At 45.8% G+C, this 15,803-nt stretch overlaps 1 protein-coding gene across 1 annotated transcript; it reads right to left on the bottom strand.

Annotated features, from left to right (window-relative positions):
* Positions 1 to 2,329: 2,329 nt before the first annotated feature.
* LOC130258039 (uncharacterized) lies at positions 2,330 to 7,961 on the bottom strand. The gene is made up of 5 exons (XM_056501055.1): positions 7,052 to 7,961; positions 6,651 to 6,850; positions 6,266 to 6,460; positions 4,694 to 4,818; positions 2,330 to 2,682 (listed from the first exon to the last, which is right to left on the bottom strand). Exons 1-5 carry the CDS (start codon positions 7,199 to 7,201, stop codon positions 2,330 to 2,332), a joined length of 1,023 nt encoding a protein of 340 aa, XP_056357030.1. The 5' UTR covers positions 7,202 to 7,961.
* Positions 7,962 to 15,803: the final 7,842 nt, after the last annotated feature.

The following is a 15,803-nucleotide window of genomic DNA, read 5'->3' as shown; positions in this document are numbered from 1 at the left end:
CGGCTCTGGGCTCGGCCTGGAGTCCGGCCCGGTGCCCCGGCTCTGCGGGGGGCCCAGCTCGGCACCCCGGCTCGGCACCCCGGCTCTGCTGGGGGCCCGGCTTGGGACCCCGGCCCCGGCTCCGCGGGGGCCCGGCCCGGCCGCATGGTCCCGGCCCCCCTCTCTGACCGCATGACCCAGCTCGGCCCGGAGCTCCCCTCTCCACGGGGCATGGCCGAGCAGGGGGGATCGGGGAGCCAGCAAAGGCTCTCCCTTCCCCCTTCCCTCCTCGCTCTGAGAGAAGAGGCCTCCAGCTGCCCATGCTGTTTCTTCACGATCTGGATACAATTGTAACTTCTTCATGCCTGGATAAGATCCTCGATTTTTCTAAGCTCTCCTGAATGGGAAGAAATAAAGCCTGGAGACTTCAGAAGTCAGCGCAATGAAGATAAAGTTCCTGGTGGGAAGAGATTGAAAAGATGCGAACTGATAAGTAGCTGAAAACCTTTTTTATGGGCTAAGGGTATTGTGACTTCACTGAAATTCCTTTAAACTGTGAAATATACTTGGGGAAGTTTTCGGTGCTTGAGAAGAAGAACCTTATTTTTGCCTTGGAGAAATAGAGCTCTCTGTTCTGGGACTGAAATGTGAACAGAGACATTTAATAGAGAAAGAGATGACTTTTTGCCTCGGGGAATGGAGCTCTCTCTGTCCTGGGACTGGAATAAAGACAGAGACATTTGATAGTGAAGGAGATGAAGAGAATCTTGTTTTTCAGCAGCCTGCCTTTAAAAGTACTACCCCATGTGTATAACATAACCCATTGCACAGGTCTGAAAGGACTGTGACAGAATGAGAGGAGGAGTCATAATCTGCAATATTTTTCCCGGGCGGATGTGGATTGTGAAGGTGAAGACACCCCCTAAGCCATAACCAAAAAGGGACTTTTCTCTCTTAAGTAAACTGAAATGATTATTTGAATGTATCACTGACTGAAGTGCTCTCTGTATGTTTGTAGGTAAGAAATGTTGAATGAAGGGGAGGAGGAAACAATCTAGGGATCTTATTCTGAATATTTTTTGTGTTATTAATAAATTTCTTCTTGTATTGCTCCGTACTGGAAGGTAATGGGAAAAAAGGCACTGTAGTCTGAAATTGGAGCATTTGCTGACAGCAGTGTAACTACACAAGAGGACACACTGTGCCACTGTGTTTCTTCTCTCACCCCAGCGTGGGCTGGCTGCCCACTGCACGGTGCCAACTCCCACACCAAGGTTTCTGTTTTCTGCTCTAGTTTGTGCAGAGCAGGGAACTGGGGGATAAGTCACAAGAGGCTGGCTCTCCACCATTAGAACTTCACAGCATTTTAGCAAACCAAGGCATTAGTACTCACTGGCCAAAAGCTGCCTGGTCCTCTCATTAACTGGTATACTACCTTTGCTTGCTTACATGATTCTTTGGCTTCCCATGCTAATTGGTCCTATGCTCAGTCTTTCTCTCTTCAGTCATTGGGTTTCTTGGGTCAGTGGCTGAGAGTTGGTGCTTGCAATATTCCCCTGCCTGAATTACCCAGTTGGAGTGATTTTAGCACGCTCGCTGAGTTGACTTGGTTTGTTTCTTCCTTGTCTTGGCACTTCTGCCAGGTGTCCTTGTGGCCTCTGCACTCTCTGTGCCTGCTATCAGAAGCACATCCTTCTTCCCAAGCTTTGCCAACCTCCCCCAGGCCTAAGATCACTGAAGCCTGTCAAGCTCTAGACTTAACAAAGCAATCCTACCAACAAGTAATTTATGTTTCTCACACCTGGGCATCATTTAGGGGCTTTGAAGTAGTACTGGCATAATTTGAGATGTGCTTTTCAATAATAATCAGCTAAATCATAAGACAAAGGCCATTTCTGGAGACAAAATGAATGCAAATGCATAGCAAACCTTCCAGGCTGCAACCAAGACAAACAATTCTTTAGAGCTCCAGTTTTTTCACAAATCATATCCGGTCCAATAAACTCCAGGGTTTGTCAGTGTCTTTGGAAATTCTGAGGGAAAAAGGTCAGGAGATGAGAGCCCATAGAGCATTCTCAGACTTCTTTCACTGTGGCAAAGTTTGCATTTTAAGAAAAAACCTTGCTAGCAAGGTAGGATGTGGCTGCAGATGCAAGACAGACAATGAATCTTGTACAAGGGCAGCACTCTTATTCTTCTCCCTCTAGAAATTGTGCAGATGGATTAAAGTACAGCACAGAAGGTGGCTGGTCCAGTCAGTCAGCCTGGCCTCACACTCAGCTCAGCAGGCTTCGGGCTCTGTGCCGGCCTAAGGTGCCAGTGGGACTGTTCAACCTGGAGAAGAAGAGCCTCAGTCAGGGGTGACCTTATATCTCTCCCCAACTACCTGGAAGGAGAGTGGAGCCAGGTGGGGATCGGGCTCTTCTCCCAGGTGACAAGTGATACCACTTACTAAAGCTGCACGAGAGGAAGTTAAGGGTGGACATTTGGAAGAATTTCTTCCCAGAAGGATGCTCAGACATTGGACTGGGCTGACCGGGGAGGTTAGCACAGTGCCCGCACTGGAGGTGTTTAGGGCCGTGCCGTGGGCGGGGTGATGATGTGGGGATGGTCCCCGGCTGGGCTGTGCCGTCTCGGAGCTCCGTGGGGCGGGTTTGTTGAATGTTGCAGTAAGTTGAGAGAGGGGTGGGATTGAAGAAGTGACTAAAAAGAAGTAGGATGAGAGGGGAGGGGACTGTAAATTTGCAGATGACACCAAGCTGGGAGCATCTGTCAATCTGTTGAAGGTAGGAGGGCTCTGCACAGGGATCTGGACAGGCTGCATAGAGAGGCTGAGTCCAACAAGATGAAGTTTAACAAGTCCAAGTCCTGCATGCTGGCCACCACAACCCCTGCAGTGCCACAGACTGAGGACAGAGTGGCTGGACAGCAGCCAAGCACAAAGGAACCTCGGGGGACTGGTCGACAGCAACTGAGCATGAGCCAGCAGTGTGCCCAGTTGGCCAAGAAGGCCAATGGCTCCTGGCCTGTATCAGGAATAGTGTGGCCAGCAGGACCAGGGAGGACAAATAGACAATGCTTATTTCAAACACTTTGCCAAATATTTTTAAACAATTTTTGAACAAACATTTTTGAGTCATGCCTTTTTCACCAAAACACTCAAACACTTGTGTGAATGTTTCAAATTTCCAAAAGTCAAGCTAAAGCCATCATTAGTACTTGCCCTGATTGTCAGCTTGTGCAACCTCCTGTTTCTACAGGAGTGGTCGACCCACGGGGTCTGCAAATCCTGCAGTTGAGGCAAATGGATATCACTAAATACCCTTCCTTTGGTAAATTTGAAAATATTCATATTTCAGTGGACAAGTTCTCTGATGCAGTTTTTGCTTCTGTCCACACAACTGAAACAGGTAATCATGCCTATCAACATTTTTTGCAAGCTTTTGCTTCATTGGGTGTGCCCCAAGAAGTAAAAACAGACAATGGTACCCCATATATATCTCAAAAATTTGCCACATTTTTAAAGGATTGGAGTGTTGATCACATCTTTGGTATTCCTCATTCTCCCACAAGTCAAGCGATTGTTGAGAGGACACATCAAACATTAAAACATATTCTTGATCAACAGAAGGGGGGAGTAGATGTCACAGCACAGATATGGTTGAACAAAGCAAAAAAGATGCTTTAAGCAAGTATTAAGCAGATACATTATAGTAAAGCTATGAAATGCAAGTTGATAAATAAATGACAAGGTTACAGAAGTTTCCTTTTAGTTGTACTGAGAGGAAGAATTGTGGGAATCCTTAAAATTAGAGGGTTTTGGGAAAGCTGCAAAAAGCAGGCCTCAGAAAAAGCAGAACTCTAATTAGAGTTAAGCAGTAGCCATAAGATTTGTCAGCAAAATGTTATATGACATGTAGGAAGCAAGGACAAATAGAACAATGGTCTGTGTATTAAAGCTTGGCTAGAAGCAAAAAGGCACAAGTTAGAGCAGCGGTTTTCACTTTAGAACACTTGTGTCTTTGGGAGTGCACCTCATGCAGGCTGCTCTTCTGGAGTTTGAAATCCCATGCTTGATGGGAAAGTGTGCACAAGGTAGAGGAAGAGCTGCAGTATAAGCCAAGCCTTGCAGGGTTCCCTTGCACCTGGCAAGGAGCAAGTGCCACTTGAGCTCCTTGCACGCCCCAGCAGGCTTCCTGCTGCTTGTGTCTGCAGATCCAGCTAAGATGCAGTCATGTCCAGAGATAAAATCCTGAAGTAGCTCCATAGATGCTTTGGTGCTTTGTGTCTGGGAGTTCTGCAATGCCAAAGACTGTAAATCTGTAGATTTCCAACCAAACCTACTTACATGATAGCCCTTTAGACTTGCCTATATTTTATACCGCATTGACAATATTTAGGTACTGAATTAGCAATAACTTTAGTCATAGTGATCCACATAATCTTACACCTTGTGAGCTTCCCAGGTGAGTGCTTCCCAGGCCAGATGCAAACAAGAAATATCAGACATGCTTTCTAGAAATGGCATTTCCATGGAGCTCAACTAGGATGTCAAGATGACAAATGACTACAAACTAGGTGACTACAACATGAACACCGTGAGAACTGTCATCATCTCCCTCTTTAAAGCCATGGCCACATCGGCCTTTCTGCTTTAGAAAGGGCTCTGCTCAGAGGGATGCAGGGAGTGCCCTGTGCAGTGCCCTGCACTCACCTGTGTCGTAGTGCATGACAAGGGTCGTGGAATAGTCACCAGTCCACATTGGCAGAAATCCCACTGTCACCTGCATGCTGTCACCGATGCCCAGAGTTCCCGTGGCCGGAATGACAGAGAAAGGGCTGCAACACAGAGATATCAGGACTCCTGGGGGACATCTGGGCATGTTATCCCTTTTGCAGTCAGTTCACTTCTGCTTGCTTGTGCAAGCAAGGAGCAAAACCCCCACCATCAGCAGGAGACAGAACAGACAGGAGCAGAAACAGCTACTGACTCTAGTGTGAGGAGATCCAGCCTTTCTTTACAAGATCCCGGGGGATAAAATGACCTCATCTGCCCCATACTCTGCCTCCAGCTCTCTGCAATAAGGCTCAAGGGTCATTTGCATCTTGCTTACTCTCTGCAGGCATCAGCTCCCCTTATTGACAGAGCTGGGCAAAAGTTATGGCCATGAGGATAGCAAGGACCAGGTACTCCTGACATGCTTTACAAACAAGCTGACAAGTGAGCAAAGCTGGCAACTTTGTGACCAAGACTCTCAGTACACCATTCACCTGCACTTTTGGTAAACACTGTGTGCAAGGAGGGTGCATTCTACTTCAAGTCCCATGGTACAGTTACCTGCTATAACCAAATATTCTTTTGCACGCTGGTGCCTTCACTGCCATGATTACATTACTTGATTTTGGGAGAATTGATCTCATTAAAAGCTGCCTCTCACTCCAAGGAAGACAGAAAAGTTACTGCTAATTAAATTACCTCATCTGTCCACTAACACCTATTGCAGGAAAACCCCCAAATATCCTCTAATCTTAACATGCCTTACTTTTTAGTGATGGTGTTAGAGCTGAAGTCAAACAGCTTTAACTGTTTTAATAAATCCACTCTGTTAGGTTCAAGCAGCCATTACTCCATCTCTATGCTGAAAAATTCTGTGCAGAGCCAGCAGATCACAAGCTCCATCTTTCCCTCTTTCGTTGCACCCAGGCTCTATTTCATCTACTTCAATATTTAATTGATGAAGTTCGGAAACTCTTTTAAATCCCTATCAAGCAGGATCCAACATGCTCTGGGGCACTCAGTAGAACAGCTGGCAAGCACACTGCAAAAGGCTGCCAGACTTTGTTGGATATCTATTTTGATGGTGACAAAACAAGGTCTGGAAATCCCAGAGAAAAGCTGTGCATGGATTTACAAGTGCCTGCCTACACATTTGCACAGTCAAAAGCAGCAGTGTGCTTGAAGAGCATCCCAGGAGCCTGCTTAAATAGCTTTGGCAGGCTTTGGTGGAAGCTCCTCTCAGACCCTCACGTTTCAGAGCAGAAAAGTCCATTTGCCTTTGACCTCTGTTTTGCCAGGGAAAAAATCAAAACCACTCAGCTGTGCCAGGTTAGACAGCAGGTCTGTGCTGCATTCCTGACCTCAGCTCCTACACCAAGAGCTCTGGCATCAAGTAACCCTCAACTCACCACCAGCCAATGGTTTCCTTGCAGATACTGTGTCAAAAATGCATTATCCTCTCCAGTTCAGCCAACAGGAGGAACAGTTTGATTGTCTCCTGAGACTGACAGGAACAGCACTGGCTGTCCACAACACAGCTCACACCGAGCATCTCCTGAGAGGACCACGGGAAAACCACATGCCTGTGGCCTCCCAGAGAATGGGTCTGTTTGGCTGACAGTGGTGAGTGACCATTTCAGAAGCTGCTTGTGCCCAGGAGGGTGCAAGCCAGCTACCAACATGTTCCAGCACCCTCCAGGAAATCTGGACAGAGAAAGCTCAAAGGCTGCATCCTGCATAAACCATGAGAAGCAACAGCAAAGCCCACATGTCCTGCCCATTTCCAGCCAGGGCTGCAGGGCAGCAGCTCCCATGCTCTGCTTCTTTCGTTGCTCTTCACAAGCTCTGCTATCACCCAAAGGAGTTCTGCACAAGGACAGATGAGCTGCCTCACCTCTGGGTGCTCAGCTGGAAATGAGCTTCCCGGTTGCCAGCATTGCTGAGCAGCACAGTTTTCTGGGTGATGTACTTGACTGTGCACTGGGAGAAGTCCAGCTGGTCAGGGAACTGCAGGATGGCTCGGGCACCAATGGCCCGAATGGGCACAATGAGCTCTTCCCTTTCAGTGACACAGACGAGCCGGTGGAAGTAATCCTGCAGGAAAAGAAACTGTCTCAGCACAGGGCATTTGTCCCCATCTTCAGCGTGGGCAAGGAGTACCTCCCAGTTCTAGATGCAGCGCAACTCCACTGAAACCAGCAGAGGTCCTCAAAAGCCAGGCCAGGTGCTGTGGCTGCAGCCTTGCAGGCTCACTTTGCAGAGAAGACTGCAGTCTCCGGGGAGCTGCAGACCCACCTTGTTCTGCCCAGGGGTGAAGAGGATGCGCACAGCCTTGGAGAGGCCCGGGGGCACCTTGCGGTACACGTCATTGGGGCCCACCAGCTGGAAATAAGGGGAGCTCTCCAAGGTGACCTTCACCAGATGAGAAACCTGCAGGAAAGACATGGAATGATGCTTTTGCCACTTGTGGAGACAGGTGGACGTGGCCTGTTGCCATCCTTCAGCACCATTCTGCACGCTCCTCTTCCAGCACAGTGTTAAATCTCCACGGGCCAGCACTTACCTTGTCCATGTTCCTCAGAACCACTGGCACTTCACAGACCTCACCAGGGCTGTACTTCTGAAACACCACCTCTGCTGGGCAAGGCTGAAGTGGGCTCTGCTTTGGCTCAGCTGCTGAGACCTGCAAGGAGAGGCAAGGGAGAGCAGGGAGAGCTTCAGCTGCTGGCAGGAAGATTCTGCTCTGATCCCCAGTGAAGTACAGACTCTGGCTGAGTGCATTTGCCCAGGTCACACTGGGCAAACAGTGGCTCTTCCATCTCTGCCCTGGCCTGGTCAAACACTCCTGGACCACACTGAGCAGGCTCAAGCCAAGCTGCTCTTTTGGCAGCCTCCTCAAATACCACATCCAACAGCAAGGGCACAGAAAGGCTACCTTGTCATGGCAGGCTAGAGGCTGGACAATCGGAGGCAGCATCTTAGCTCTGGCCAGCCTCTGCTTGGTGGTGAGAGACATCTCCTCCTGGAAGGTGGAGGGGGTCAGCTGAAAGGCAAAACACCAGCAAGAGCCTCAGAAATGCCCTTGTTCATAGAGCCTTTTCTTGATCACTTGCAACTGATCAATAATTGCTGATCTCATCGTCTAGGACAGTTCTGGAAGGCCTGGAAGTTCCCTGCTGAAATACTTAGCATCAGCCAAGGAATAATCCAGAGTGCAATGCACATGCTCCAAGCACATGGCTCTGTCCCATTAGCTTCTCCATGATTTGATGGGACATGTTTGGGCATTTCTGCTCTTTGGGCATTTGTTTCCTCTTTAGTGTCATTGCATTGAGGCAGTGACCTTTTCAGAGAGTGGGGAGCAGCTCTCAGAACTCCCCTAACTCCATCCCTGCACAACACTCAAAACTCACAGCCAGGAGAGAGCACTGCTGGGTGAGTCCAAGAGATCCAGGAAAGCAAAGTTGGACCAAGAGTGAGGTGCACAGAAATGTGTCCAAGTTTTAGTTCTCTCTGTTAATTAGCATTTGTGTTCTCCTTCTTGCCTTACAGACCCCTCCACAGGAGAAACCAAAGGGATCTCCTTGACAGAGCCTCAGCAGTGGGGCATCTTCACTAAGTGAGCTCCAGACAGGCAGGGACCTTTGTGGCCCTGGCTCCACTGCTGTCTGCAGGGCTGGATCTGTGTCCCACACAGGAGATGAGAGAGAGCAGCTGCTTTGGAACCTCTTCTAGCTGGGACCAGCCGTGTCTCTCAGGGCTTTGGGCAGAGTTTGAGCTTCCCCCTCCCCCTCACATGCCCAAGGGCAGATTGGTCAGAGCAGCACAGGTGAGTGTCCAGCCTGACAGAAGGAATTACTGTGACAAAGGGAAAGGGAAAGGAGCTCATGCTCAGGGTTTCAGCTTTACTTTGGCTGAACTTGGCTACACTTGGCCCCGGTGGCACAGCCAGGCAAGACTCTGCACTGTCCCTGCAGCAACACACGGTGTCCCTACTGCACCAGGACAGCCCCCACCCACAGGAGCACTGTGGAGACCCAGAAAGGCATTCCCTACTTAGGGAACGTGAGAGGCCTCTCAGCTGCCTCCTCTTGATAACCAGTGCTGTTCTATCTGGCCAAAGCAAGCCCTGCTCTGTTTTCTGCTCAGCCCTGTGCCTCTCCCTGGCCGTCAGCCTTTCGGTCACTCCCACCCTGTTTTCCTGTTGGCCCCCATGCCCTAACCCCACCCTTGTGACACCCCCATGTCCCCTGGTAGTTGGTCTCTGATGCTTCTTCCCCTGTCCCGCTCATCCCAGGTACTTAACCTGAACCCTCACAAAGTTTTTGCCTTTGCCTCTGAACCATGGACCGTGCACGCACGTGGCTGAAATAAACATTTCTGTGAAACACCTGCAAAGGCCCTTCCTGCTTCTTTACCTGCTGTCACCCCAAGCAGCACCCAGATTGCAACAGAGCACGGCACAGAGGGGTGGGGAGGGGCTCTGCAGCTTCGCAGTGCTGCTGGACCACAGGCAGGGCAGGGAGAGGAGGGACATGAGGGGAGTTTCCAGCCTCAGCACTGCTCAGTGACAGGTACTCACAGTCAGAGGCTTCTCTCTCTCTCTGAGCAGCATTCGAGTACGAGGTTCTGCCCCTCTGCCCTGGAATCCAGAGGCCATTCTGGAGAATGTCTTGGCTCGCCTGCAAGGAGCAGCAATGGAACTCTGAAAATCCAGACTCCTGTTCACAGCAGACCCAAAGGATGCACTGCTGTCCCCAGGCTGTGGCATCCTTCAGAAGGGAAGGACATGAGGCCACCTCACCCTGATTCATCATGAGATCATATTTAAGTGGCTGAATTTAGACTGATAGAAGTAAAACCCCAGAATAAATAGACCCTGAAGCATAACAGCCTTTTGCTTTGGCTGCAGTCCCATGAGCCACTAAGACTTGTCAGAGCCTTGTGGCACTTCTCATCTCCCACCTTTTCCATCACTTTGGGAATCCCATTTTCCACAATTAACCAAATCTCTATTAATATTCACACTGTCCTTTATTATGCCTTACAAGTTTTTGGTGGGAATGGAAGGAGAGTGAGTGTCACGTGGCTGCTTAACCTGGCTAAAATATCTCAACTCCTTCAGATGCTCCTCAGGCTTGTGAGGAGGCCGGACAGGTAATTCCCTTGAACAGGTAATCCCCACTTTGAGAATTCGCTGCTCACTGCTCAGTCTAACTGCTGGAAATCAGTCTTCAAGTCAGCAAAGGCTGCTTGAAGGCTGCAGACAACCTGCAAGATCAGAGTCCAGGACTGCCAGCGTGACTGTGCTGACATCAAGGCAACAGCGATTCATTGTGAGCTCGTTGGTGCTTCCACTGACATCAGCAGCACTGGCAGACAAGGGATGGGAGCCAGAATGGGGTCTGTGCGTGCACGGAGCCTGGGCACTGAGTGGGCAGATGACTCTGTCTGACATTTTACATAAATCAAGGTGTAAAGTGGACTCCACCCTGAATCAAAGTCAATGGAGTTCCAGATTTCATTGTACACTTAAGGAAATACATAGTAAAATTTGCCTAACCACGGTAATTTTAGGCGCTGTTCAAGAAGAATTTGTACAGAAATCAGGGCAGAAGTCTGGGTGTTCAGACCTTCTCTCGAAGAGCTTCATCCCTGAACTCTTGGAGGTATCTCTGTACCTCCTTGGGAAGTGCTGGATCGAGAGAGAAACGTTTACTGATCGTTTACTCTTCCCCTCCCCCCCAAAAAAAAACCCCAGAACCAAACACTTTAATTTGAAGATTCTATCACTCCACAACTTTTTAAAGTATCACCAGTTCCTTGAAATCTTTGAAAATAAATCAAAACAGGTTCCTTAACACGTAAGACTTCTGTGTATTCTCTATCCCAGTATTCCTCTTCATTTGGTTACATGGAACTGGATTTTTCCAAAGTGAAACTGCTGGAGTTGATGTGATTTCAGGTTTCCATAGGAAATATTTAAACGGTTCCATGCAAATAGGGAGTGCTCTGTTTAATTTAAGTCTCTAATTCACTTAGAAACAATATAGTAAAAGCCATAAGACACTATCTACATGCATTATCTTTTCTCACCATTACCAAGCACTTAGCTAGACTATACAGTGGCAAAACGAGTTGTTAACATATTTGCTATTTCTCTTTATTTAGGAAATAATTGTTCCTGAATAGTTGATACTATGTGACTTTGACTTAACACATCAGCTTAAATAAACCTTTTTTGCACAATGCTAACAGAAAATCTTTTGGGTGTTTTGTCTGATCAGCTCAAAGAGTTGGGGTAATCAAATACTGAAGCTTTTTTTCCCGTTAAGGTTTTCCTCAGATTAGAATTACTTTTGCATCTCAGTGGTATTTCCTTCTCCATGGTAAACTCTCTCGATTACAATTATTAAACCAGGTGACAACTGCTATTTTTAAGACAATAATTCCAATGTCTGTTTTTTTAAATGGCAATGAAACTAAAATATTTGTAGAACTGAATAGCTTGCGTTTCAAATGATTTTTACAGACATTTGTCTGGTGAAAAAAATAATCTGGATTTTTGAATGAAAGTTCACATATTTGCCAGTGGATATAAGGCTGAAATTGAGCCCCAAGTCATAGGTTGACTTCAGGCTTTTGTTTTGCAATACATAATTTTCAACATCTGGTTCATCAAGAACTGATCAAGAAGGCACAGAAGAGGCACAGAAGAGTCTTATTATGTCTTTTGTTGTATTATTTAAAATCACTTCTTCAAATAGATTTGTTGATTAGTTTTAAGTCATGTGAATCATTGGAACTTCAGACTAAAATTGGTATAATCCATATATAAAAGAAAAAAAGTGAAAACTTGATTCATTTAAAGGGCTTTTTAAAATCACATTAAGGGGAAAAACCAAAATCATAAGCACGGGAAGTATAAAAATGCCATATTTTTACAAAAACAAAAAGACACAAACTCATCTCTTACATGCAATGGGGATGTTTCCCTGACTTCTCATCCTGCCAGTTCGGGGCTGTTGTATCTGTTGACCAAACACTCACCTGAAGGTCAGCCCCTGAGGCATTGCTTTAGCTTCTCCAAAGTGCTACTTTTCATTTTCTAAAGGACTGGAGAATAAAAAGAGATAACACATGTTGTTCTTAAATATCCAGATTTTTATCTGTTGATCTCAGTTAAAGGCAAGGCATTACCTGGGAAAAGTGGTGATTTTGCCCCTGTTTGGTCTTAGTTTCCACATAAACGGCAATGTCTTGTTTCCAATGTGATTTCACAGCAGAATAGGCAAAGCATATTAGTTATTTAATAGTAAATGGGATTTTTTTCACTGAAGATAATGCCTTAGTTAATATGTGCAGTTAATAATCTAAGGTGAAAAAGCAGCAGGAGCACTGCACCTACAGCAAATCATATCGTGCTTATCCAAAGCCCCGATACTGAGTTTGTGTACTATTTTCATATCATATTATTGTTGCTCAGTAAATTTCTTGGCAAGGAAATACTCTACTCGGTCTTGTGAATTTGTAACAGTCTCAAAGCAGATTCACATCACTGCTGCTACTGTGACTCATGCCCTATTTTTGCAATTTGCAATCTGTTTTTTTTCTTCCCTCCCTGCAAATACTATTTGGAAAGAGAGTGGAAAAAAATCGACCTATGATCATGTTTCCTCACTCCTCACCTAGCACTTGCTTACAGTAGGCTGACATTTGCTCATCAAGAACTGCAGTCTTCAGAAATAAAGGATGATACTAACTCAAGTAAATCACGGCAGTAGAATTTAATGACATAAAGCTGCCAGGATTATTGACAAAATCTTCCTGTCTTTTTGATCAGAATCTAAGTTTAATATGCAAAGCCACCGACAATAGGAACAGAAATGTGCAACCATGAATCAAGTTCAAAATTCAAGAACCTACCTTGAGAAACAGCAGGAGTTGATGGATACTTTTCCCTTCATACAGTCTAATACTAACGTGCTGGTAAGGCTCTGGTTCTCTCGGGGACAAAAAATGTCTTGTAGGCACCTGCTACCGCCATACACCCAAAAGGTCTGTAAAATCAGAGATAAGGAACATTGTCTCTCCAGGGAGGAGAGATTCCTATCTTGGGTATGGAACGATACAGCAACTGGTACCCCAGCAGGAAATTAATTTTCCAAACTGGGACTATTTCCCAGCAGCCAAAGAGAAGACTATTGATGGGATTTCTTTTATTCACATATTTTTTCATATGATGGAGAATGAGGAGAGCATTAACAGAACGAGTGGAGTGATACAAACGTGTAAGAAATATACAGATATATATCATATATACGTGTCTGTGGTAAGGGTGTTCAGATTCTGGTCCCAATTCTCATCCCTCTTACCTTTACTATTGTGGGATAAACACGGCACAACTCGGTCTGCCATTAAGTGCCTGTTTCCAGCATGGTCGTTGTCTAGATCACCTGACTGCTTTATCTGTGAAAATGCACAAAGCCAGTTAGCACCTAGTTCTGCAAACCTAAGAGAGATGGGGCAGAGATAAGAATCACTGTTTTCAGATTCAACACTTCCTTCAGATCTGTTTTGCCAATTGACAGGGCAACTGAAAGGACACAGACACCAACGAGAGAATGCTCTCATTTTACTATGAATAGTAGGGCAACACAAAAGTAAAATTATACATTTAATTTTAAAACATTAAGCTTTACAATTCTGCTCAAACAACAAGTAAAAATAAGCAAGTAATGCACCTAATCATTACTCTACAAGAAAGAGAATAGTGATTGAGAAAGATGCATCACCAAGTGCCTAAATGCCATCATCCAGAGTCCTCAACTGCAATTGGTGAACCCCATTTGGGAGAGAGGACCTGAAGAACTCTTCCTGTCAATTGGAAAATCCCACACGGTGCATCCACCCCTAGGTGAGGTTTCTGAATTCGCCCTGAAACGGGGTCCAGTTTTCACAGGCCCAAACCAGCCAGTCAAAGTGACTTGTTTATATTTTTGGATCTGATGGCACACTGAGCCAGAGCCCAGACCTCGGCTGGGAGGGTTTTCCCTAAAACATCATACAAACAAACCTCTATTAATGTCGGTTGGGAAAGTTTTTTAAAATGCTGCATTTCTTGCAGATAACTACACAAGATAATGTGAAAGTTTCTGAAGCAGCCCATTTGGTGTTAAAGAGCTGGCATAAGCGTCTTGGTCGTTTATTTTTAATTAAATAATACTGATGGTGTTAGTCTCACAGTGCCCAGGACTGCAAGTAAACTCTGGCTTGGGTCTGCTGCTCAGGCCTCAGCACATGAAGAACATACTGATATTCTTTAGATGCAAATTCTCAAGCATTTGATGTTTTCTTACAGATAGTGTGTGTCCAGTGCACCAGATCACAGAATTCACTCTATGCTAATATTAAAAATAAATGTCAAGCAAACGCCTGTATCTATACTAGACATTTTCTGAATGCATTAATCCGTATTTTCAGCCTATATTTCTCAATCTTTACAATGCAGCAACCAAGCCTTCTGATTCAGGCAGAAATTATGAGGAAGTTCGTGGTGTGAACCCAACTCTAGGAATTCTAACAGCAACCAAAAAGCTACTGGAGACAAGATGAGAAGAGCAGGAACATGATTTTTTTCTGAACACAAATCAAGTTTTGGAATGTTCTAAGCTGCAATTTACATTCCAGGGTCAGAGAGCACTCCTAGTCAGTCATTATCCAGCTGAGCACTACTGAGACATGCAATCAAATATGTGCCTTTTGCAAAAAAACAAGTGTTCACTGCATGCACACAAACCTGCAGTGACTTAGTTAAGAAACAGCCTATCAGTGCTAATGCAGTCATGGTAAAACAGCGTTTCTCGGAGCCAGGGGAAGGCACGGTCTCATCTGGCAGCAGTGGGAGTGCTGGGTGATATACCCCAGGCATAACAATGGGCAGGAAGCTGCTATCTCCCACTCCGGGCTTTACTGCAGAAACTTGCTAGATGTGCTGACTTTTTTCAAAGAATCCATCAGCAACGAAGAAAGGCTGCATTTTGTCACCAGCAAATGTTAGGAAGTCTCTTGGCTGTTGTACCTGGCAGACATTTCTGCAAATTTGATAATAATCGTTGTTGTTAACTGAGCCTTTGGCCTGGCTACAGGCTCTTAGGACTTTATTTGGAGTAATAGCTGTAGCCTTTCAATGAGATCAGCTCTCAATAAAGCCAGTGACAGCAGCACAAACTCAAAAGAGGGTTACATTAATGTTATTTTAATTGGCAGATTGTATCAGCACAGCCTGTGCTGGGAAATTACTAATTTACCTTAAAGTGGTTTCTATGTATTGCATTGGAGGTTCACACTGATTTGCAAGATTTAAATTTTAAAATCCTTTTTGTCAGGTAAGTACCTTTTCTAATAGCAGAAAATTTAAAACATTTTTACACACTCAAATCAGAAAATGCAGCAAGTTTCCTACTTTCACCTATTTATATTTAATAAGTATTTTGATACATTCACCCAGTATCTCTAGAATTGTTGGGACAAAAATAGCAAGGTGAGAGTGAGCAAAGTCACAACGAACAAAATTCAGCTGCTTTCAAGGCAGCAAATCTTGGGGTCTCAATTTCTGAGCTGCTGACTCTAGCGTTCTTCCTTAAAAACATGAAGTAGACACAGTTTAACCAGCCTGCCCTGTAGAACACTTTGGAGACCCCAGTATTTTCAGAGAAATGCTTCCATTAAGGATATAATTAAAAAAAAAAATTTTGTTCTCTCTTCTTTTTTTTTTTTTTTTTTTTTTTTTTTTTGCCTGACACAACTACACCATAATTCAAAGAGAGCTAGAAAACGATAAATAAGGCCGGGGGAGGCGGGGAGGAAGGTAAGTTTGGTAACAGCGATAGAAGTACTGCATCTGTCAATGCCAAACGTGCTCTGTAGGTTGGGCATGGCCATGAACAGGAACCAGCTAGTGGCGAGTTTCTCTCAGGCGTCCGGCAGGGTTCGTGAGAGCGGCTGGAGCGCAGCCGGGCTCGGCGGGGCGGGGCAGCTCCTCCCG

The sequence above is a fragment of the Oenanthe melanoleuca genome, chromosome 11 (assembly GCF_029582105.1).
Source record: "Oenanthe melanoleuca isolate GR-GAL-2019-014 chromosome 11, OMel1.0, whole genome shotgun sequence".
NCBI lineage: Eukaryota > Metazoa > Chordata > Aves > Passeriformes > Muscicapidae > Oenanthe > Oenanthe melanoleuca.
Note: the sequence above shows the minus strand (reverse complement) of the source record. Positions and strands in the feature narration are given on the sequence as shown.